The sequence below is a fragment of the Panicum virgatum genome, chromosome 9N (assembly GCF_016808335.1).
Source record: "Panicum virgatum strain AP13 chromosome 9N, P.virgatum_v5, whole genome shotgun sequence".
Taxonomy (NCBI): Eukaryota; Viridiplantae; Streptophyta; class Magnoliopsida; order Poales; family Poaceae; genus Panicum; species Panicum virgatum.
The window spans coordinates 82,702,682-82,724,813 of NC_053153.1; the positions used below are offsets into that span (position 1 = coordinate 82,702,682).

Below are 22,132 nucleotides of genomic sequence, written 5' to 3' on the forward strand. Positions count from 1 at the left end.
CGTTCTAAATTATAAATTATTTTTAACTTTTTCACATACATATTTTTTTATAAATCTAGGCATAGCATATATTTATTGAGAGGTTTTACAATGATTAAAAAAATAGAAGTCGTCCATCTGATAAAATCATACGGTGGTGAAGATAGAAAATACCTAGGATAAAGTACCCAATACTTCCAAAAAGTGGGACCGAATACTAATTTAATTTAACTTTTATAAATACTTTCCATAGATCAACTGCTAGAAAAAAGTTCAAGATAAAAGTACCTAAAAGTACCCATTGGTACTTTGCAATTATTGTAAAAGAGCTCATATTTATTAGGTGCATAGCAAAAAAAACTATATAAGTATCCAGAAATCAAAATAACTTGTAATTTATATGACCGGGAGTACTAACTTGTAACCTATAAGCCGTGTGCTAGGAAACCGAGGCACACGGCGAAAGAGCAGAATCCGGCAAGTAGCTAGCCTAGTGTGAAGGAAGGGAGCTATAAAGAATTGGCAGGTTAGCTAAGTCGACTTTTTTTATAAAAAAAAACAGTGTGCCATTGATGAGTGCGGTTATTGGCCTTGTTTGGTTCCTACAATTGTAGGGATCCTAGAATAGCTTTTCTAGCCTCCGCATGAAGGATCAAATGAAGTCTATTTATAAAATCTTTTTCATGGATGAGTGTAACTTTTCGCGACGAATCTAATGACGGTAATTAATCGACGATTAGCTACAGTAATGTTACAGTAACCATCCTCAAATCACGCGGTCAAAGGCTTCATTAGAATCTTCAGGGTTTCTAGCGCTGGGTTCTGAAGTTGGTTTTCTAAACTGACTTTATTTCACACCGTAATTAGCAGTCAAAATGACATAAACCAAGGTTATTCTTCCAGACTCGAGAGTCTTCCTATCTTTTTTTTAGATTATATTTTTTATTATAAGGAAAAAGATGAAAGATTCGTGGTTATATATCTTAATCGGGACTCGTCAAGCACGCTGGACTTTTTTTTAATTATTTTAATGTCCATTATATTATTATTATTGTATATAATATACTATATATATTATTACCTTGAATATTCCTGACGCTTAATGATATGATTAATTATATTCGACTATGCCTTTTTTTAACGTAACTATGCCTTTCTTTCACGCGTCTAGTTTTAAGTCAAGTCGTCCACACCACACGCAGAAAACGTTGTTGGTGATGGCTTTTGCATCTCTCCTCTCACCCTGTGCTGCTAGCTGCCTACCTCATCATCATTGCCATATCAGCTACCGGGACACTCCACATCATGTTGCCATATCAACGACTGCGCTGTCACTAGAAGAGCCCCGAGATCAACAAAAGAATTAATTACCCTCTCCGTTTCCAAATATATTTCATTTTGACTTTTTTAGTTCATAGCTTTTATTATGCACCTAGACATATGTTATATCTAAATATCTACCAAACATTACTAAATATTATATGAATCTAGAAAAAATAAAACTATCGACATTTTGGAACGGTGAAAAAATAAAACGATCTACATTGCGGAACAGCGAGAGTAGTTGTCAAGTTGTATCCTTACCGATATGAGGATCCAACTCCAGAATCCACCCATCTCTTATATGTATTCAATGTTAAGGAAAAGAAAATCTAGTCTAGGTATATGATTGAAGCAGAGTATTCTTAGGTCAATCTTAATAGGAGTTTCATCAGCCTAAATAATATATGGTACATCAGCAATTTCGCTAATCTAGATGTGATATTATAAGGGGGGATGAGAGATGAGTTTGGTCACCATAAAATCTAGCCAACAGATTGTTAATCTTGATAACTGTATAATAAAATTGTGCAATTAGCCCCACCTGCCATAGAACCCGGCATTCTCGCTAACCAACAAGAGTCAGAGCCGTGGGGTCCTAAAATCAAAGTGGGACCAAGTACCCAAAATACACCCACCTCGCGCGCGGCTATTGTATTCAGACGGCGAGGCGTCTTGACCGCCCGGCATCGCCTACCGCCGCCGCCGCCGCATTCGCTCCTCCTTCGCTTGCGAGAGCTTGCGGGCTCTGTCAAGGAAGTGAAACAGGCATTCCTAGGTTGAGGGCTACAAAGAGGAAATGGAGCTAGGCCTCGCCTCCCTCGTCGCCCTCCCGCTCCCGCCCGCTCCGCCGCTCGCAGGAGAGCTCACGCGGCACTCGCTCTCGCCGTGGCTTAAGGTCCTGCTCCCAAACTTGGCTTATTAATATGCTGTTACTTTTTTTGGTTTTTTTTTTTTTTGAAATACTTCTGGAGCGTGGACTAGGAATGGGGCAGCCAGCGAGGCTAGTAAGCACCTCTGCACCTGCTGCTAGGTCACATTACAATCTGCTATATATGTGGAGAGGAGGGAGCTTCTAGCTTGGGTAAAGCGGCTTTGAGACATGGTTAGGTGCGCGAGCTTCAAAAGATTGGGCCTTTGATCTTTGAGGTTGTTTAACCCAGTATGTGAAAACTTATTGTCTACCTAAACTAGCATTGTCCATATCATTATACTGCTGTGGTGCATTAGACAGATTATTTCCTGTGTTTTTATCACTTTATTCATGTTTCATTGCTGAATGCATAAAGTAGGTTCAGAAACTACACAAGCCTACACGGATGGCACTATGGCCACCCCTCTTTTTTAATCCTAAGAAAAGTGCATAAAAGTAATGCTATGAATTTACATAGACTCCTTTCGCATGGTCCAACAGATAAGCCCCATCACGCTTGACCTCCCTGCCCTGGCCCGAGAATCAGAATCGATCCCCCAATGTGATTACTTTTCACTGGCCTCGTGATCTAATAAAAAAAATGTTTCACGTTTTCCTTGATATGCAGATCCAGAACCACACTTATTCAACCCCAAGTCTCTCTTACAAGGTTCCTAGTGTGACAGAATGTCATGCTTCTTTATCAACTAACTACATGTATGTAACTCTGAACTACAAACTATATTCCTTACTATACTAACATCCACTTCATCATTTCCGTGGTTATGGTTCAGCTAAATTCGTACCAGTTACCTTTAGATTTGCTCTGATGGTTTAACTCTTATCAGGGAAACATCTGAGGTGGTTGATTTGGACTGGGAAAACCTTGGCTTTGGCCTTGTCGAGACTGATTTTATGTATGTTGCAAAATGTGGGCCTGATGGAAACTTTTCCAAAGGTGAAGTCCTACCATTTGGACCTATAGCAGTGAGCCCATCTGCTGGAGTCTTAAATTATGGACAGGTTGGCAAGGAGACATCCCACCTTGTTTCTTAGTCCAGTGGGTTGGGAATTTGTAACAATGATAGTACTGAGTGTGCTTAACAAATGATATTTCTGGTTTGCAGGGATTGTTTGAAGGCCTAAAAGCATATAGGAAAACTGATGGGTCCATCCTGTTATTTCGTCCGGAAGAGAATGCCACAAGGATGATAACTGGTGCAGAGCGGATGTGCATGCCTGCTCCAACTGTTGAGCAATTCGTTGATGCTGTAAAACAAACTGTTTTGGCAAATAAAAGATGGGTTAGTAATTATGTTTCTTTATGTTTTCACACCTATTCAATAATACTTGTTGTTTTAATGAGCCACTATCTCATCCACTAACATACTTTGTTTCCTTTTCCCCCTTGAAATGAAACATATAATGTTTCTAGGTGCCTCCTACTGGTAAAGGTTCTTTGTATATTAGGCCACTACTTATGGGAAGCGGGGCTGTTCTTGGTCTTGCACCTGCTCCTGAGTACACCTTTATAATTTTTGTGTCCCCTGTTGGCAATTATTTCAAGGTTTGTATTGTTTTCTTTACTTTAAATCTCACCAAATTCTGTGGCACTTATCTGAATTCTGAAATGTAAAAAGTCTTGGACCTAGAGTAAATCATGATAGCCAGTGTTCTGTCCTGCTCAGTGGACTGTGGTACCTAAATAATATTTTTGTCTTGAGCTTTGCTTATCACAGCACCATCTAGGATATGAGCTCATCCTCTGTGACGCATCTAAAAGACAAAAACAGTTGCTTTGAGCATAATGTCATTCTATTTGTTAAGTTACTTTGTTAACTTTATTGTATAGGAAGGTCTGTCTCCAATTCATTTGATTGTTGAAGACAAATTTCACCGTGCCAGCCCTGGTGGAACTGGAGGCGTGAAAACCATCGGAAACTATGCCTCGGTAACTTTATGAATCAGCGCTTATTGAAATTTTTTGAATAGTTTCAATTTTGTTACTTAATTGCACACTTTGTCATCACTACGTAGGTATTGAAAGCTCAAAGGATTGCAAAGGGCAAAGGATATTCTGATGTCCTTTATTTGGACGCTGTTCATGACAAATATCTTGAAGAAGTCTCTTCATGCAATATTTTTGTTGTGAAAGTATGATCCTTCACTCCTGTCCTTGTTAGTATGGCAGTGTATCTCCTTCATAGCTGCGGTTAAGAGTAGGCTTTAGTGCTCAAAGCATATGATAGTGATAAAACTATAGTGTTTTATCAGCATTTTTGTTATCCACAACTTTTTCTTTAACCTATTCAACATCCTTCAGTTGATAAAACATAGTACTATTTTATGGGATGAATAGACATATTTTCTTGCCTTTCTCACCAGGACAATGTTATTTCTACGCCTGCAATTAAAGGAACAATATTGCCTGGAATAACAAGGAAAAGTATAATTGAAGTTGCTCAGAGCAAAGGCTTCAAGGTAAATTACTCATAAGTCTCATGGATTTAGTGTTTGAGAAAAAAGTCTCATGGATTTACAGAAACTGTGAAACAAGTGACTGCCTTGTCAGTGTGTTTTAGCTCAAAGTTTAAGTGTTCATATATGATATATTTTCACACACATACTTCACGCCTATAACTCATCAGCATAGGGAGAACTGGAGAAGGATATGTGAAGGAGACATCATATGCTGCATGTTAGCATCTAATATATGTATTCATTATTCTTAACTGATGCAATTGGCTTCTTGTAAGGTTGAGGAGCGCCTAGTGTCAGTAGATGAGTTGCTTAATGCTGATGAAATTTTCTGCACGGGAACTGCTGTTGTGGTGTCACCTGTGGGGAGCATTACATATCTGGGGAAAAGGTGACACTTCTCCTTTGCCTTACACGTTATATGCATGTACAATCAAGAAGCCATTTGTATTATTTTCTGAAAAGACCGTCAATATATTTTTCTTGAATAAGGCATTTCCTTTTTCTTGCAATAGCACCATCATGTTACTACTGAAGTAGCACAAGATTAGCAAAACCACCTTTTTCCATCCACTAGTAAAAGCATACAGTACTGCCGTGATTAGTTTACGTAATTTCTTATTTTTCATGTACTAGTTTTTCTGATGATTTTACAATATTGCTTGTGATATGTATTTTTTTTATTTTCCCCTCTTTTTTGAGAATGCTGGTACCTTGATTTTACCTGACATCACGTCTTCATGATACGGGTGTTAGTTTCTTTCATGGGTTTCCTTCAATGTAGCATCACATGCCATTTGAACCAGGGTCATTTTCCCTGTTTTTATTAAAAGCAAAATACATGGAATTCAGTTTAAAGTGTGAGAGCAGTAATTTGTCTTCTGAGACGGATGGCTGGAGCCTTACGTAATAGCAGCCAATTTCACCGCTGCTCACATACTTACAGAGCATCTGTTATGATTGTTGATTTGTAGAAAATGGAGGTTCCATTTTTTAGAGTATGTGTAGCAATGATGGACCCTGAAACCTCATGGTCTTGGTTTGCAGGGTAGAATATGGCAACCAAGGAGTCGGTGTCATATCTCAAAAGCTATACAAGTCACTTACAAGCCTCCAGATGGGTCTTGTGGAGGATTGTATGGGTTGGACCGTGCAACTGAATCAGTAGCGGGTCACAGATATTGCCTGCGCGGATCTCTAGATCATTACAGCTAGATGCGTGTGATAATTTTCTTGTTAGTTTTTGCAGTGCACTCTTGGGATTGAGTTCCTGTTGTAGATTACAGACACAGCGCATATGCACTGTATTTGTTTTCCTTGCTTTCCTTGCGGTCTGAGCACAGATCTGTAAGATCATGTACTGCTTACTAACCCTGAGCTCCAAACCACAAGAACATCGGAACAGTCCTGTTGCTACATTGCTGATCTTTTGTTTCAAAGTAATAAAATAAATTTGCAGCTTTGCTCTTCCCATGTAAGAATAGTGTCAGATCAGTTCGTGCTGTTACTTTGACATATTGTGGTATCTGAACGGAAGTAACAATGTCTTGCACATCGATATCAAACTGTTTTCTGCAGTAGTTAGATCCGTTTGCTTTTAACAGACTGGTGGAAATGTGGCTTGACGTGGAGCAAGTTCTAATTCTGTTTGCAGTGCCTCAATTTTCAGGGAGTTGAGGTTACCATACTGTTTTTGTTTTTTTTAAAAAAAATACTTAGGGTCATAGTAAAATTTTGAAGTTACTACTATCATGACATGAAACTGTGAAACACTGACGGGAAACTCTACTTAAAACTCAAACCCAGCAAATAAAATTGAAGCAGCCATTGAAGAATAGGAATTGCAGAGTCATCCACACCCACTGTTAGGGCACCAGGTCTGTACGAGAAGCAAAACACATTATGTATATCAGCTCAAACACTTCTCTGGTTCAGGAGTTCTGATATTGCATTAGATCCTCAGCAAAGATATAGTGCTGCTCCATAGCTCGATGAATTAACATTAAATTCTCAGAACAAAAAAGGTAGTACAAGTCCTAATTCAAAACTGCAAATATAGTAGCCATCTCAACCATCAAACATGACACCATTCAAACAGAAGATGATACTACTCAAGCTTCAACAGCAACCCTCCCAGCCACTTGGTCCAGATCACGCCTTCCCTGGGAAGTAATGAGCCGTCCACTGCAAGGGAACAACAAAAATGCACAATAAGCACATCCCCACAACCAGGGAAAATAAGCAAGCAATAAAGTAAGGCACGTAGCATTTGTGATACCCCTTGGGATCAACATCAATGATGCCCATTTTCTGCAACTGCTGCAGGATGTTGCGTGAAATGGCACCGCTGCTCTTGCAGAAGTGCGGCGGACAGGAACCATTCCTCTGGCGGCCACCGTAGATTTTCTGGAATCCACCCACACCAATGCCTTGCCTCAGGTAGATCTTCCTTGCAATCGAGGCTGCAGGGGGAAGAAAATTGGTAATCGGATTGAGGAGCAAAATCTGGATATTAAAGCTCATAAATGCAATCGGGGAAGATCAAGATTCCTCACCAGCCCTGGTGTAGTACCAGTCAAGGTCATAAGGAGGGAGCTCCTTGAACCTCGCAGTCTTCACAATGTCAACCCACTCAGGAAGCTCCATCTAACATATGACAAAGCATCATACAACAACAACAACAACAACATAGCTTTTTTTCCCAAGCAAGTTGGGGTAGGCTAGAGATGAAACCCGAAAGAAATAAGTTCAAAGTTCAGGCACATTGATAGCTAATCTCCAAGCGCTCCTATCCAAAGCTATCTCTTTAGAGATATTCTAATCCTTAAGGTCTCTCTTAACCGACTCATCCCACGTCAGTTTAGGTCTACCTCTACCCCTCTTTACATTATCGACCCGCTCAAGAACCCCATTACGCACCGGCGCCTCAGGAGGCCTTCGTTGGACATGTCCAAACCATCTCAACCGATGCTGGATAAGTTTCTCCTCAATTGGTGCCACCCCGACCCTATCCCGAATAACTTCGTTCCGGACTCTATCCCTCCTTGTGTGCCCGCAAAACCACCGCAACATCCGCATCTCTGCTACACTCAGTTGCTGGACATGTCGCCTTTTTGTAGGCCAACATTCAGCACCGTATAACATCGCCGGACGAATTGCTATCCTATAGAATTTGCCTTTTAGTTTTTGTGGCACCCTCTTGTCACAAAGGATGCCAGAAGCTTGCCGCCATTTCAACCAGCCAGCTGAAATTCTATGCCTAACATCTTCATCAATGTCGCCATCCTTTTGTAGCACCGATCCTAAATACCGAAAAGTATCCTTCTGGACCACCACTTGCCCATCTAGACTAACGTCTCCCCTCTCATGCCTAGTCGCGCTGAAATCGCACATCATGTACTCGGTCTTGGTCCTACTAATTCTGAACCATTTCGACTCTAACGTGCGTCTCTACAGCTCTAACTTCCTATTAACCCCTGCCCTACTCTCGTCAACTAGCACCACATCATCAGCAAAGAGCATACACCAAGAGATCTCACCTTATATATCCCTTGTGACCTCATCCATCACTAAAGCAAATAAATAAGGGCTCAATGCTGACCCCTGGTGTAGGCCTATATTAATAGGAAAGTCAGTGGTGTTGACATCACATGTTCGGACAAACGTCGTCGCATCCTTGTACATATCCTTAACGAGGGTAATGTACTTAGTTGGGACTTTGTGCTTCTCCAAAGCCCACCACATGACATTTCTCGGTACTTTGTCATATGCCTTCTCAAGGTCAATGAAGACCACGTGCAAATAGCATCACAGGAATATAGTCATTATCCAAAGCAGACAAATGATGCAATGCAATATAGAAGGAAACATTCTCCCAACCTCACCTCTCCAATCTTAATTTCTTGCTCGTGCAACAGATAAGCTTTGTTTCTTGAAGCAACAAACACTGTAACTACGACTTCAAATTAAAAGCCAAGCAAACAAAAACGAAAGCTTGGCAGTAGTAACACTTTGCACAATGAGCAGGACAAAGTCAAAATGGTAGACACCAACAGAAAGCTATATCATAGCCATTTCGAGCATGTTTGGAAAGGAAATGTTCATTGAAGTATAAGCATTCTCAATTGTCTGGTTTACACCCCCTTTTCAACAGACCCAGGGTCCACAACTGACTGACTCTCTGGATATCCAGAGAAACAAAATAAATCACCTCACCACATGGAGCCTGTTGTGCTCAGGGAATTTTAAGCATTGTTAAAATCTGCCTATATCCCAAGCGTATGGATAAAACAGGCGCATACAATACGATAAAAGGCCCCCTCAAGACTAACTTTGACAAATCTACGACAGAAAGAATTGACCTTCCACATAGGGCGAAAAGAGGCAGCATCTATTTAGGCTGTAATAAATTGGAGCAAGGAAGGTACACCTAGTGGCTCAAAAAATCACGCTCTAATCTACCGATCAAATGCCCACAGATGACAAAACCATCAATGGACCCTTGTAAAACAAAAACCATCAAGTTGGCAATACAACCCAAATGGTATAGCAAATCACTCGAGTGGTATAACCAAAAGGCCAACTCTCGCGAAGGAGCCAGCGAACCAGAGATTGCTCCTAAAACCGCACAGGCAACGGCAATCCTATGCACTCGCACAAGATTTAGACGATCTGTAGCACTGCGTCGAATCGTAAGGGGGAGGCGGCGTTACCTTGCCGGAGCGCTTGAGGTGCGCGGAGTAGGCCTTGACGAACTCGTGCGGGTTGACATCCTTCACCGTCCTCGCCGTCGAAGTCGCCATCCTGCTGGTGCTGGGGGCGCTGCGGTGCGGCTGGGCTAGCTAGCTAGCTAGCTAGGGTTTGTATGGTACGACGGGGTTCGGATGGATGGGGGGCTCCGACCGCCGCCCGCGAGTTGGGCCGAGAAGAGTGGCCGGGCCGAGCCGGCCTCTATAATAATCAAATCAATCGGTGCCTGCCTCTGCCTACTACTCCTCCCTACAAAACAAAGCAAGCAAGGAAGAGGGCCGCAGAGAGAATTCAAATTTGCAGCGCCTCGCCGGCCATCACCGCGGCCATGAAGCTTAAGATCAACAAGGCGTGCGACCTCGGCTCCATCTCCGTCCTCCCTCCCCGGTGCGGTGAAATCCCCCGCCTAATTTCCTGGGATCCCTCTCACCGCGGCTGCTTCTGTTGTTCTCACATGTGCTTGCTCCTGGTCCCTGCTACCCCTGTTTCTGCGCCTTTCAGTAGGACCGGAGGGAGCGGCGGCACCGGCGGGGTGGGCGCTTCCGGTTCCTCCGCCGCGCCCCTGTCGGGGTCGCAGCAGCAGCGCTCGCAGCCGCTGTCCCAGCAGTCCTTCTCACAGTCGCAGCTCTCCCAGGGCTCCCTCGACGAGAACCTCCTCAGCCTCCACCTCGCTTCGCCCGCGCGCGATCAGGTTCCGCCCGTCTGCCTGCATCTATAATCTACTCCTCCCTCTCTTCGCTGCTCATGTGTGCTGATTGGAGGGCCCTTGTTTGTTCATCTGTGATCACCGGGATTGCTGGTTTTGCCTCATCAGTGGATTCGTCCGGCGATGCTATACGGTGCTGAATGTTGGCCTAAAAAAGGCGACATGTCCAGCAACTGAGTGTCCAGCAACTGAGTGTAGCAGAGATGCGGATGTTGCGGTGGTTTTGCGGGCACACAAGGAGGGATAGAGTCCGGAACGAAGTTATTCGGGATAGGGTCGGAGTGGCACCAATTGAGGAGAAACTTACCCAGCATCGGCTGAGATGGTTTGGACATGTCCAACGAAGGCCTCCTGAGGCGCCGGTGCGTAATGGGGTTCTTGAGCGAGTCGATAATGTAAAGAGGGGTAGAGGTAGACCTAAACTGACGTGGGATAAGTCGGTTAAGAGAGACCTTAAGGATTGGAATATCTCTAAAGAGATAGCTTTGGATAGGAGCGCTTGGAGACTAGCTATCAATGTGCCTGAACCTTGAACTTATTTCTTTCGGGTTTCATCTCTAGCCTACCCCAACTTGCTTGGGAAAAAAGGCTATGTTGTTGTTGTTGTTGTTGTAGTTGCTTCAGAAACGCTTCAAATTGATGCACTAGCCATTTAGTCGCAGGAATTCGCAAAATGTGCTCTGCTTGATGACTTTTCAGGTGTGTTACTTGGGCCTCAGTAGCAAAAATTTGTAGGATGCAGAACCACACTGCATAGGCTGTCCAGCTTCCTATAATTTAGCTGTCAAATCGATTCTGAGCAGTCAAACTGTTTGCTCTGGCACTGGTACCACCATCTTGCAATCTCTTTGCTGCATGCATATTACTGAAGCTATTAGGGAGTAGATCTCCTTAGCTATATCTATGACTACATATCTGTTTGAAATTTATGAATTTAATAATGTGAGTCTCTTTGAAATCCATGCCTTCTTGATTCCACCAGTATGCAATTTGGTCCCGTTATTTTCTGACCCTCAGAAATGACTTTTGCTTTATTCTTCAAGGCATGATGAGAGCCCAATGTGACAATGCTCTTGCTGCTCATATTTCATTTACAGCTCCTGTGTTTCTATATGCAGCTCACTAGTTCTCAGACATGTAAAGCTAAAGTTTCTTGCCCAATTTTAACCTCCATTATCTTTTGCTTGGTGACCAGAGAGTCGGGTTACATGATGACTCATCAAAGAAGATGCCTTCCTTGCCTGTTAACTCGGCTTCTTGTGTGCGAGAAGAAACTCAGTTGCAACTGGCAAAAATACCAAGCAACTCTGTCCACCGGTGGAACCCTTCTCCTCCCGACAGTAGATGTAATGCCTCAAGACCTCTATCCTTTTGACACAATTTCCAGTTTATTAGTACCGGCATACTAGTATTTCATTCTCCTTATCTCATGTACATGCACAAGGCTGGTCTGGTCCATGTCTTCGTAGTAGAAAAGTAATACTGAAGCCATTTTGTATCCAGATAACCCATTCATTGACCTGCCATAGTTGCATGGAATCTCTCTTTGAATCGTGTGCATGACTAGTAATATTTGACCAGGTCAGATTCCCAATGAAGATGTTGAACGCAAATTTCAGCATCTGGCAAGTTCAGTGCATAAGATGGGGATGGTACTCGATTCAGTGCAAAATGATGTTATGCAGTTAAACAGAGCCATGAAGGAAGCGTCACTAGACTGTAAGCCCCCCTAACTGTTAGCTGAATTGATAATGCAGAAGTTTCTCTTTCTTCATGAGCTTTTGAGCTCTAATTAGGTTCTGGTGCAATACTGAAAGCATGAGTTTACCATGTTCAGCTGGCAGCATACAGCAGAAGGTTGTTGTCCTGGACAATTCACTGCAGAAAATTGTGAGGATTATTAATGCTTTAGTCGTTTCTCCTACAGCATTCTCTTTTCACAGACAACAACGTTTGACTTATTTGTTCATACCATTGCAGCTTAAGGGACAAGATGATCTGAAAGCACTTGTTGAGAGCAGCATCAAAAGCATTGCTGATCAGCTGAGCGTTCTGAACTCCCACTCCAGCAAACTGGACGAGATATCCTCAACCCTTTCGGTCTGGCCGAAACAAATAGAGATAGATTTAAGGCAACTTCAGAGTGACATCTTCAGAATTTTTACAAAAGAGATGGAGGTAGTCCTTAAAGTTTCTTCACTTCTACTTTTTATACGATTCCAAGAGCTCCATTTTATTTTGGGTTCTTCTGAAGATTGGCATGTGCACACAAATAGTTATCCTTGCCAACTTCCTAGTTTGTGAATTACCTAGTTATCGCAGTAGATTCCATTTCAGTTTCACAAAAACATAGAGGTTAACTCAAATTTGGAGATAATTTAAATTATACAGTCAATCTCATATGGAATTTGCCACTTGAAGTACTAAAAGAACAATGCTGGATTTCTCAGGGAAAAAAAGAAACAATGTTGTGACAATGGTTGATCTAAACTGGCTGATCATTGCCTCTTTGTGCAGGGGATTGTTAGAGCTATCAGATCTCTCAACAATAGGCCTGCTACAATCCAAATACCAACAGTATGTATTCATTAACGTAGTAAGTAATTCAAAATTTCATCAGTATCCCCTCTTTTAGTTATATCTTTTTCATCTTGGCTGAAGGACCAGAGCTGCACGACCAACGTAAGGCCACCGATGCACCAACTACCCATAGCAAATGAAAGACTCAAGGTGAACCAAACACCAGTAGCAACCATGGTGAACCAAACACCAGTAGCAAATGGAAGACACCTGGTGAGCCAAACACCAACAGCAAATGGGAAAACTCTGATGAACCAAACATCAGTAGGAGATGGAAGATCCCTGATGAGTCAAGTACCAGCAGCAAACGGGAAATCTCTGATGAGCCAAATACCAGCACCAAATGGAAGGCCTGTGATGAGCCAGAGACCAGGAGCAAACGGAAGGTCCCAGATGAACCAAATACATACCGGAAGTGGAAAGTCCCATACAAACAAAATTCCAGCACCAGAAGTGTAATATTCTCGCATCCATTTCTTACAAATTCCAGTTATTAGATAATACTTTATTCCTGTAGAATGGAGCATTTAACTTATTTCTTAATGGTTAATCAGAGCGTAAACTGACTGCTCTAATCTTGATATCCTCAAAAACAAGGTTTAGACATTGTTATATGGTAACCTGAAAGCTGATTGAGAATTCATCATTGGATGCATGTTCTTTAAAAAGGCTACTTCTTTTTTTCATTGCATCTGGTTAATGCAAGAGTCCGAGTGTTGAAATTGCAACATGTTCAGAGGCTATTGCGGAATTGTGGTGGAATGTTAGTTTTGTTATATTCATCCTGGCTTCTTCAGTTTTATTGATTTTCCTATATGAATGTTTGTTTCATTATACTACCATGGCATTTGTTTTTTCAGTTGGACTGATTTTCATCAAGTAAGATTAAGTTGTTCTTTGTCAGTTGCATTACTAAAATTGACTGCACCTTTATGAATATATATGCTAGTACTAGTTCTCCATCTCTGTGTCATAGCTGGAGTTTTCAGTTATATCCAAAATCCCTGTGGTATGGGGGCATTTAAGTGGTGTTTTGAATGGAAATGTGAATTGAATTGTCAGATCTTGTATCATCAGATAGGTTTCGGAAACTGTTATATGCTTTTTCAGAAGGTGAATGAACATCCATCATTAGAACTATGAAAATTTTAGAAAAAGGCATTTTTATCCAACCTAGGTAGAGTCTTGAAATGGTGGGGGGTGCTGTTAATTATGAGGAAGATGGTAGCCAGCAATTGCAGTTAAGCTAGGTGCTTTTCAGTTGTGTTGCTGTTGCTAACATGATTGCCTCTTTTCTGAATATGTACTTGCAGTGATTTTGGTTTTCTGTGTCTTAGTTTGATGACTATATCGTGACTAGGCTTCGTTATTGATGATGGCAGGAATCCTGCACCTTTGGCTTGCCCTGCAAAGATGGCATATCCGCATCTGAAGGTAGAAGAAGAGGGAAAGATGAAAGCGCTTCCTCAAAAGTTGACTGGTTCTAGAAGCATGGTGACACCTAAACAGGAAGAGGTGCCAAGTACAATGGTCACCCGGACTGCGGCAGCTAAGAAGGTGATTACATTACATGTGGTGTTATGGCAACCAAACATGCGGCGGCCTTATATGTTGATGAGCGTGTGATAACAGGTTGCTTGTGAATGTGCAACACGCAGGCAGCAGCGGCCATGATAATCATTGACTCTGATGATGACAGCGAAGGTCGTGGCTCCTGCGTGATTCTCAAGTCCTCGGGATCAGGTAGTTATATATATTGATATTGGGTGGGGTACCATAGTTATTAGCTGAACCTGAACAAGGGAGACGTGCACGGGCTTTAATTTGTGCAGGTGACAAGGAGTGCCACCTGATGAAGGAAGCCACGGAAGAGAGCCAGCAGATTCTGCGGAGGGCCAGGAAGCGGCGGAGGAGAGAAATGCAGGCCATTGTGCCTGCCGCCTAATTAATAAGGTAATGGAATAATCCAATCTAGAGGCCGTATATGATACTACGATGATGCAACGAGCTAGCTAGCATCGCAGTGTCGTTTTATTCACCTAGCAGTAGATGTATAGTACAAGTTAAGGCAGGCCATATATATGTATGTATGAATTAAAAGCAGGCAGAGTTAGATCATGCGTGGTGGTGTTACTAGTATGTGTTAATATATACACACACACACACACACTTGAGGTGGTGTGACCGTGCGCTCCTCCGATTCTTTCGCTTGCTCTTGATTGATTCAACTAGTATTAATTACCTTTTTTTGTGTTGTGTGATTAAGAGCATGCATTTTATTCTTGAGCAGCTCTGCAAATGCAAATGCGCTTTATTTTACATACAAAATCCAGGGGCGGATGAGGTAGCACGCATGGTGGTTGTGAATTTGCTCGCTGCTTGCTAGGTCCACGTACGCCATCCATGCATCTCACGTATTATTTTTGGACCAATTGATAGCAAGCACCACTACGAGGACGTGTGTGGATGTGCATCCAGCAGCCATCCAAGGTCAGGAGGGATATGTATCGTCGTATCCATCGCTCGCTAGAGGCAGCCAGGCAGGCAGGCAATCAATCATTTACCCAATGAATCGATAATTTACCAAGGCTGGCCACTCGCTTTCTGGCCGGTGCAGATCGATGGTGGAGGTGGGGAAAAGCAAGAAAGCTAGCGTGCCATTGCCATTGCCATGTGCATCGATGGCTTGTGCAGGAATCGAAACAAGGAAATGCAAGATTCCTTCCTTCCTCCCTTCGTAGTCCTCCCAGCAGCTAGCCCAACAAACAACAACATCAACAACTGCAGCTCTGTCAGTTATCAGCAGGTAATTTAACCTATTAGCTAGCTAGCTGCCTGCCGCTCCGCTTACAGGCTTACTGCCCGCACTTTCGATTCTCGAGTTACCGATTATATATTGCTCTTCCGCATGCATGCATGCTCAGCTCGTATGATGAATTTCAACTGCAGATCGAGTTAGTTCCCAAACAAACAAAAATGGGCAAGACAGTAAGAAACGTCAGGACAACAATATAGGCTGCATGTCAGGCCTCATCCGCATCTTGTATTCCCGCCACAAGCTCCTCTTGGACAGGAAGCGAGGGAGCACAAGCACAAGCAGGCACACTTTGACTGGCTTTCCTGGTACCACCTGCGGGCTCTAGCAACAATCTTATCTTAATTAAAACGTACGACTAGATAGGCTGCTGCCAATTTTACCCAAGAAAACTAAACCTTCTTGTTATGATATTGCTGACCAAAGCCAATTGGTATGCACACTTTGCTTGTTTAATTCATTATAATAGGCAGCTTGGTAAACTTGTGCCAGTAAAGCATGCTCATATATGCATGTATGCAACAGCTAGCTAGCTGCTGCATGTCAATATGATGTTAGTCTATGCTGCCTTCACCCCCTCTTTTTTTGTGTCATGGTACCAACAAATCAACGAATCCGTCCCTCTAAACTAGACTCTAGGGCCACATGTATGGACTCCTGCTAAATACTTCGACATTTCAAGAAAAAATATCACATTTATAAACTTGGTTCCTGGTGTCTGTACGTAATTCTACTGATGCGCCCAATATGATTGCAGGAAGAGGCCACTCGAGAAAGAATTCCAGGGATTTGGACGAGATAGATGAGGACGGCAATGTAAGCTTTCTTTATGTACATATATGCATATACATCTCTAGCAAGATGTGTCATTGTGTTCTCCAGAGTGTTAAAACATTTTGTCAAATGTTGGCTGGTCAATAGTCTGTTTAATGGTTTTGTTTACTTTGCCAAGATGCAGCCCATGTCCAATGAGAATAGCCATTCTTGATCATATATAAGGTTGCTTGCATCATAATTTCCTCCTGACGCTGATAGCGCTACTTCAGGCATATGTGTACTTTGATATAATTCCGCAAAATAGAAAAGCATGATGGAATGATCCCACAGATTCTATTTAGCTGTACAAGTCTTGATGCAGAAAAGGCTTGGTTCAAGCTTCGACTTATAATCCGTATCGATACCTAACATATTGGTTTGTATATCTGTTGGACTGCAAGTTACTGCCTCGAGAGTCAAAACTAAAACAACAAAACGTCGCATAAAATTGATTGCCTAATAAAATCAAGCATGCTTCACATGTACTGTAAACATCTAACTGGAAGTGGTCTAGTTTGCACTAATTTCTATGTAACCTATAATTGTATGCATTATCCCATTCCGTAATGCTTATGCTGCATATTGTAGCTTATATTCTAAATGATTGTAGATCTGCTGCTCTCATGTTTCTCAGAACATGGAGGAATGCAGTCCAAGCAAACCAACAGTTAAAAGACTTGTGGAGGACGAGCTAGTTAAGGTAAAACAGTTGAAGATTCCAAATGATGAGGTTCAAAGAATATTAGCTGACCTGGGAAATGACGTCTGTCTGGACAAAAGATCAACACAGAACAACAAATCAAAGCGAGACCAAAATCACAGCACAAGCATCACCGTGTCTGCTCCATCTAGATCTTTGGATCCTAGTGGTTCCAACAGCACGGAAGCAGCAGAAGAGAATGAACTTGATTGTGCCTTGGCTGGTTTCTTGGGACAAATCCAGAGGTACCATGATGAGCAGCCGCATAAAAATTGCAGGAATAAGGGTGAGCTATGTACAGAGCTGAAGGTCCTAATCCAGACAAAGCTTAATGAGTTAGATAATCCTCCTTGCAGTCTTGGTTATGAGCAAACTCCACAGGGTGAAGAAAAGGATATTGCTGACGGCAAACGCTTGCATAGCAGCAGTGTAACTAAACCCAAACAATTCAGAGACACACTCGAGATGCTAAGCTCAGACACTGAACTTTTCATCAAGATACTTGAGCAGTCGAATTTAAATAATTTGGAGAGCGTTCAAAGGCACGAAAACAGACAGAGAGGAACTGGGCTAGTAACCACAAAAATGCCAGAGAATACCAAAGATTCTAAAAGTCCGAGTCAGCATGAGTTGGTCACCAAGACACGTAGTAGAGAGAGTAAGCATATATTTTTCTGGAAGAAGGAAAGACCAAACAGAACGCATACTGCAGAACAAACCAATAGTTCTCAGCCAGTTAACAAAATAGTTATACTGAAGCCAAATACAATAAGAGGGGCTAACCCAGCTGCGGCTATTAGTTCAACTCAATATCCAGAATTAAGTGCAGCTGAAAGTTCAAAATTTTCAATTTCGGAAGTCAGGAGGAGATTCAGAATCGTGACTAGTGAAGCTAGAAAAGGAAATCCGACAGTGTGTGAAGATAGCTTCCAAAAAGATCCACATTGGTTCAAAAAATCAGCTTTCACAATAAAAAAAGATACCAGACAGCTCACTGTACAGACCTCAGAAGGGAAAGCTTTGTCTACTGGTACAAAGGATTTCAGATCTTCAAGCATGAGTAAGAAAAAACAAAGGAATGATGGACCAAGCGAAATTAACAATAACATAATGACATCACCAAAGGATGAATCTGTCTTTTATGCCGAGGCCAAGAAACATCTAACAGAAATTCTGAAGGACAAAATTCAAACAGCCAAGTACCCAACACTTCAGATCTCAAGGTCCTTGGTAAGGATGCTTTCCCTCCCTCAATGCAACACACCATCACCTAGGAGTAGCCCTAGGGCAAAAGATTGCATTTACCTTTCACCTGAAGAGGCAAACATTCATGCCATATATGAGGAAAAGAGAGAAGAATTTGCAAAAGAAGAAAGCCACTTGGGAAAATTTTCAGAAAGTGTTGCATGTGAAGCACAGGATAAGCAGGCTGTTCAGGAAAGGCATTGCATCAAAGAAGGAAGTCAAGAAACAACACAAGACAGTAAGTAAATGCTTTCTTAGTCATCAAAATAGTTGAACAAACATGGTTATTTTGTCATAAGGATAAAATATTTGTAGATGCTGAACTTGGCACTCTGTGCTCTGAAGAAATTGACAAATTAGATTGCATCCCAGCAGATCAATGCAGATATAAACCATCGCAAGTATGTTCCAGCCAATACTCAAAGCTGTTCCAACTTGTTTCCATTGCTTTTCTTATTTTGATGAATTTGTGTACTTAACATTGAAAAAATATGGTGGGAGAAGCAGAAGCAGGCAAAGAGCATGTTGCAATGGTTCCAAGCCCCCCTAGGAATGATGTGCCAGAATGCCAAGAGACCACAACTCCCCAATCAAGTGCACCAATTGAGCTGATATCGCAGTTTTCTCCTGATGGAAACCACGAAAAGCAAGAGCAATCCACTGTATCTGTTCTCTATCCGATCTTCCATGCAGATGTCGACAGTCCTAATAATGAAAACATTATAAAATGTATAACTCAATTTTAAACTTAACATTTCCATTTATATCGAAAAAATGAGTGTTTCAAAAATCTAAATGATTTTTTTGGTCCTCCAATGATCTATAGGTGAATTGCACGGAGATATCTTGAGATCACAGTACACCACAGCGGATGGTTCAGACCATGGGGTTTTCTGGGAGGACAAGGATGTCCGGTTAGGTTACATAGAAGAATTGCTAGAGCTGTCAGAATTATGCACATACCAGAACTTAGAGGTATGGTATCTAGAAGATGAGTTAATCAGCCCTTGCTTGTTCGAAGAATTACATCAAGGCAATCAAATAGATGATATGAAGCTTGTCTTTGACTGCATTTGTGAAGCTGTGACAGAAGTCCAGGGTATCTACTTCAGTCCTGCATGCTTATCTCCTCTCAAACACAACATAAGGGGACCTCCAACAGGACGAAACCTTATCTCAGAAATCAATAAGCAAGTTGAGCGCTATCTCCATTATCAATTCCCGAGCACATTAGACCAGCTAGTTAATATGGATCTTGAAGGTGGCAGTTGGATGAATCTTCGACCAGAAAGTGAAGAGATCACTGTGGTAATATGGGACTGCATACTAGATGAACTATTGGTAGAAGCTGTTTATGATTTGTCGATTTGAAGCTTCAGTCCCCTAGTCAACGTTGAAGTCCCTAACACTATTTGTATATTGGCCATGCAACAACTAGAGTCATCACTCGTAAATAGAAGTTACCATACTGAGTACTGACAATAACCTCTTTGCAAATTTCAACTTGGAGGACCACAGAAACAACATTGCTTGCAAATTTGAGGATATAACACTTTAGAGCCCAAGTACAGCAGAAATCATTCTTAAATATGCCAGCAGCAGATACCAGCTAATATGTGAAATTTTCCTGAGCAATGGATATAATTAATACCAGCACTGGGTCTGTCCTTTTTATTGGATATAATTAACTTTCAACAGATTCTTAAATCTGGCTTCACGTTCTTGGGGCCAAAAGCATTATAGCATGTGGCTGACTGAGTCTTGTGAGTTTTATGTGTCCCATGTGTGTATTCTTTTTTTTTGGGCAAAGTTAAGAACACAGTGAGTGTGTGAGCCTGTGAGACAGAGACGATGTGCGCTTGGTTGTGTGTACTATCATAATTCATAAATGAATGCATTTCAGTTAGCCCAGATTATACTTAAATTGTGTCTGCTTGAATAGCTCATTTGCTGGATTGACATGTGCGGGTTAGTAAACTTAAAGTTGGAAATTCATCAAACTGAGTGAAAGTTGTGAGACTACATTTTCTTTCCATATTATTTGTTTTAGAGTGCGGACACTGGGTTAGCAACATAGAGGCAAGCTACCCGAGGTACCAACCCCCAGAAAAACAGTCGAAACAGTGCAGACAAAGTGAGGATCGAACTGGATTCTCCAGCTAGAAAGATGAAATAGTCGGCTACTTTTGTCCTTCCTAACCTAATAAACAAACGATGATTTAATATAAATGATTCATTGAGTAAGAGCAGAAGTAGTGATATGGATTCTTCTTACTTTTGTTGGGATCGGGCGAGCTGAAACCCAGCAGAAAAGATAAAGAGGGGGTCAAAGCTCAACTTAGTAACCTTAGAGTGAGAGTGAGAAGGAGAGCAAGCCAAGTAAGCAAGAGAGCAAATGGCCAAAAGTCCCCTCCTCCAGCCCCTAGGCCTCTATTTATAGGGGAGGAGGAGGCGGTCGTTTACATTTATTCCATTGGTGGGGTCGAATATTACAAGAAGATCCCTGAGATTTACAAACAGGTCCCTAGATGCTGCAACTAAGTCCTTAGGGCCCTTTAGACCCCCTAACTTAACCTATTTTACACGAAGGGGGTCCCTAGCCTTAGGTGGCGACCTAAGGCACACCCCCAACAACTTTTCCAATCCAAAAGAGTAAACTGTGTCATATACATTCAGTTCAAAAGGAACATGCATGTACAATTGAAAATAACATGGTTGGTCAGTGAGACTGTTACACTAGTGAAACAAGCCAAATCTTGGTCACGCCTAAGAAAATCGGCATCCGCTTCATTTGATTCATGGTTGAGTATGACGAGACAAGAAGGCAGTACTGATATACTATACTAGCACAACAGATGCTCTCTCCTTTTCTCGAGTAGGATAAGAGATAAAAAAAAGGAAGGGAGGAATAGCCTGAGTCATTTTTACTGTAACTAAGTAACTAAGTTTATAGAATCTATAAAAAGCAAAAGCGCAGTTGTTGCACAAAATGAAATCGCAGTGATGATGCTTCCCTCAAGGAGGCACCAAGTGCGTCTATCACTAGTGTCTAGTGGTCTTTCCAGGAGGAAGAAAGCACTCTATCTACAAGTATTTGGTAGTGCCTGAGTGTCTGGGGCCTACTCGTCCCCAGGACCAGCAGCATCTGATCCACTTCCTTCCTAGAATGGAACTCTTATATGCATCATGAGATCCAAGTGAGGGGCAATATAAATTTGCATTGGAAAGGAGAGCGACGCTTCAACTGTCTATTACACGAAATTGCATCCTCCTTTTTCTAATCTGCAAAAAAATTGACTGAATCCCCCGTTCAAAGCCAAGCCAGCGACAATGATGTCCGTGCCGCGAACCAATAAGATTTGCCGATTCGGTTGGGAGGGGGGAGGGGGATGAGTAATCCAATGTTCCCATACCTCATACCTGATTCAATCGAGAGGGGAAGGGATGCTTGCGGACAGAGCGAATGCCTTGCCCTAGACGGACGTCAGGAGCCGCTAGGCGCGCTAATTGGAAGCCATAAGGAATCAGGCGCGGCAGACCATGAATCCGTCGCAATTAGCTCTGACCGTTCAGGTAGTTCGGGTAATTCACGTAAATAGAAGTTTGAGTAATTTAAAATGCTATCCAAAATCTATTGAAAAATGAAATACTTGAAACTTCGGGTACCTGAAAATATTATGTTCAGGTTCAGATTTTTCTGAAATACCCGATCAACTATTAAGTCTTTGTCTCTCCTATTAGGTAATAAGTAAAAAAAGATCAAATACAAAAGTAAAATCAATATATTACTATTATTGTACAATCAAACAAATAAGCAATTAACAAATCAAA

At 41.9% G+C, this 22,132-nt stretch overlaps 4 protein-coding genes and 1 long non-coding RNA gene across 10 annotated transcripts; 3 read left to right on the forward strand and 2 right to left on the reverse strand.

Annotated features, from left to right (window-relative positions):
* The first annotated feature begins 1,918 nt into the window (after positions 1-1,918).
* On the forward strand, positions 1,919-6,168 carry LOC120688481 (branched-chain amino acid aminotransferase 2, chloroplastic-like). Its single transcript, XM_039970820.1, has 11 exons — positions 1,919-2,042; positions 2,085-2,197; positions 2,841-2,929; positions 3,061-3,235; positions 3,340-3,516; positions 3,648-3,779; positions 4,065-4,163; positions 4,250-4,366; positions 4,598-4,693; positions 4,969-5,081; positions 5,738-6,168. The coding sequence occupies exons 2-11, from the start codon at positions 2,099-2,101 to the stop codon at positions 5,856-5,858; spliced, it is 1,218 nt and encodes a 405-aa protein (XP_039826754.1). The 5' UTR covers positions 1,919-2,042; positions 2,085-2,098; the 3' UTR covers positions 5,859-6,168.
* A 404-nt stretch (positions 6,169-6,572) lies between these two features.
* LOC120688482 (40S ribosomal protein S19-like) lies at positions 6,573-9,612 on the reverse strand. The gene is made up of 4 exons (XM_039970821.1): positions 9,403-9,612; positions 7,246-7,336; positions 6,969-7,152; positions 6,573-6,874 (listed from the first exon to the last, which is right to left on the reverse strand). Exons 1-4 carry the CDS (start codon positions 9,490-9,492, stop codon positions 6,802-6,804), a joined length of 438 nt encoding a protein of 145 aa, XP_039826755.1. The 5' UTR covers positions 9,493-9,612; the 3' UTR covers positions 6,573-6,801.
* Positions 9,526-15,294, forward strand: LOC120688480 (protein PAIR1-like). Of its 4 annotated transcripts, none has more exons than XM_039970818.1 (11): positions 9,526-10,130; positions 11,341-11,491; positions 11,727-11,864; positions 11,983-12,035; positions 12,126-12,323; positions 12,663-12,722; positions 12,807-13,180; positions 14,108-14,282; positions 14,384-14,468; positions 14,558-14,678; positions 15,165-15,294. In XM_039970818.1, exons 1-10 carry the CDS (start codon positions 9,555-9,557, stop codon positions 14,668-14,670), a joined length of 1,923 nt encoding a protein of 640 aa, XP_039826752.1. In that variant the 5' UTR covers positions 9,526-9,554; the 3' UTR covers positions 14,671-14,678; positions 15,165-15,294. The 4 variants fall into 4 exon arrangements, 3 of the variants coding, with proteins under 3 accessions (XP_039826752.1, XP_039826753.1, XP_039826751.1); XM_039970819.1 differs by lacking the exon at positions 15,165-15,294 and having other exon boundaries at positions 9,526-9,826; positions 9,941-10,130; positions 14,558-14,966; XR_005681112.1 differs by lacking the exon at positions 15,165-15,294 and having other exon boundaries at positions 14,358-14,468.
* Positions 15,295-15,714: 420 nt separating this feature from the next.
* On the forward strand, positions 15,715-20,212 carry LOC120688479. 2 transcript variants are annotated; one of them, XM_039970815.1, is made up of 6 exons: positions 15,715-15,848; positions 16,298-16,356; positions 16,967-18,539; positions 18,617-18,703; positions 18,791-19,030; positions 19,128-20,212. In XM_039970815.1, the coding sequence occupies exons 1-6, from the start codon at positions 15,746-15,748 to the stop codon at positions 19,670-19,672; spliced, it is 2,607 nt and encodes an 868-aa protein (XP_039826749.1). In that variant the 5' UTR covers positions 15,715-15,745; the 3' UTR covers positions 19,673-20,212. The 2 variants fall into 2 exon arrangements, with proteins under 2 accessions (XP_039826749.1, XP_039826750.1); XM_039970816.1 differs by having other exon boundaries at positions 16,991-18,539.
* On the reverse strand, positions 18,541-21,840 carry LOC120688483. Of its 2 annotated transcripts, none has more exons than XR_005681113.1 (2): positions 21,715-21,840; positions 18,541-19,006 (listed from the first exon to the last, which is right to left on the reverse strand). It is a non-coding gene; the product is annotated as an uncharacterized LOC120688483 (long non-coding RNA). The 2 variants fall into 2 exon arrangements; XR_005681114.1 differs by having other exon boundaries at positions 21,722-21,831.
* Positions 21,841-22,132: the final 292 nt, after the last annotated feature.

What these genes read in the sequence shown, in the direction of transcription:
- LOC120688479 (XM_039970815.1), top strand. Translation starts at nt 15,746, where the DNA reads ATGTCAGGCCTCATCCGCATCTTGTATTCCCGCCACAAGCTCCTCTTG. An exon ending in CACTTTGACTGGCTTTCCTG is followed by an intron (nt 15,849 to 16,297) that starts GTACCACCTGCG and finishes ATATGATTGCAG; the next exon opens with GAAGAGGCCACTCGAGAAAG. An exon ending in CAGATATAAACCATCGCAAG is followed by an intron (nt 18,704 to 18,790) that starts TATGTTCCAGCC and finishes AACATTGAAAAA; the next exon opens with ATATGGTGGGAGAAGCAGAA.
- LOC120688482 (XM_039970821.1), bottom strand. Translation starts at nt 9,492, where the DNA reads ATGGCGACTTCGACGGCGAGGACGGTGAAGGATGTCAACCCGCACGAG. An exon ending in ACCTCAAGCGCTCCGGCAAG is followed by an intron (nt 7,337 to 9,402) that starts GTAACGCCGCCT and finishes GTCATATGTTAG; the next exon opens with ATGGAGCTTCCTGAGTGGGT. An exon ending in CTGGTACTACACCAGGGCTG is followed by an intron (nt 7,153 to 7,245) that starts GTGAGGAATCTT and finishes TTCCCCCTGCAG; the next exon opens with CCTCGATTGCAAGGAAGATC.
- LOC120688480 (XM_039970818.1), top strand. Translation starts at nt 9,555, where the DNA reads ATGGTACGACGGGGTTCGGATGGATGGGGGGCTCCGACCGCCGCCCGC. An exon ending in CTACAATCCAAATACCAACA is followed by an intron (nt 12,723 to 12,806) that starts GTATGTATTCAT and finishes TCTTGGCTGAAG; the next exon opens with GACCAGAGCTGCACGACCAA. An exon ending in TCTCAAGTCCTCGGGATCAG is followed by an intron (nt 14,469 to 14,557) that starts GTAGTTATATAT and finishes TAATTTGTGCAG; the next exon opens with GTGACAAGGAGTGCCACCTG.
- LOC120688481 (XM_039970820.1), top strand. Translation starts at nt 2,099, where the DNA reads ATGGAGCTAGGCCTCGCCTCCCTCGTCGCCCTCCCGCTCCCGCCCGCT. An exon ending in CGCTCTCGCCGTGGCTTAAG is followed by an intron (nt 2,198 to 2,840) that starts GTCCTGCTCCCA and finishes CTTGATATGCAG; the next exon opens with ATCCAGAACCACACTTATTC. An exon ending in TCTTTATCAACTAACTACAT is followed by an intron (nt 2,930 to 3,060) that starts GTATGTAACTCT and finishes AACTCTTATCAG; the next exon opens with GGAAACATCTGAGGTGGTTG.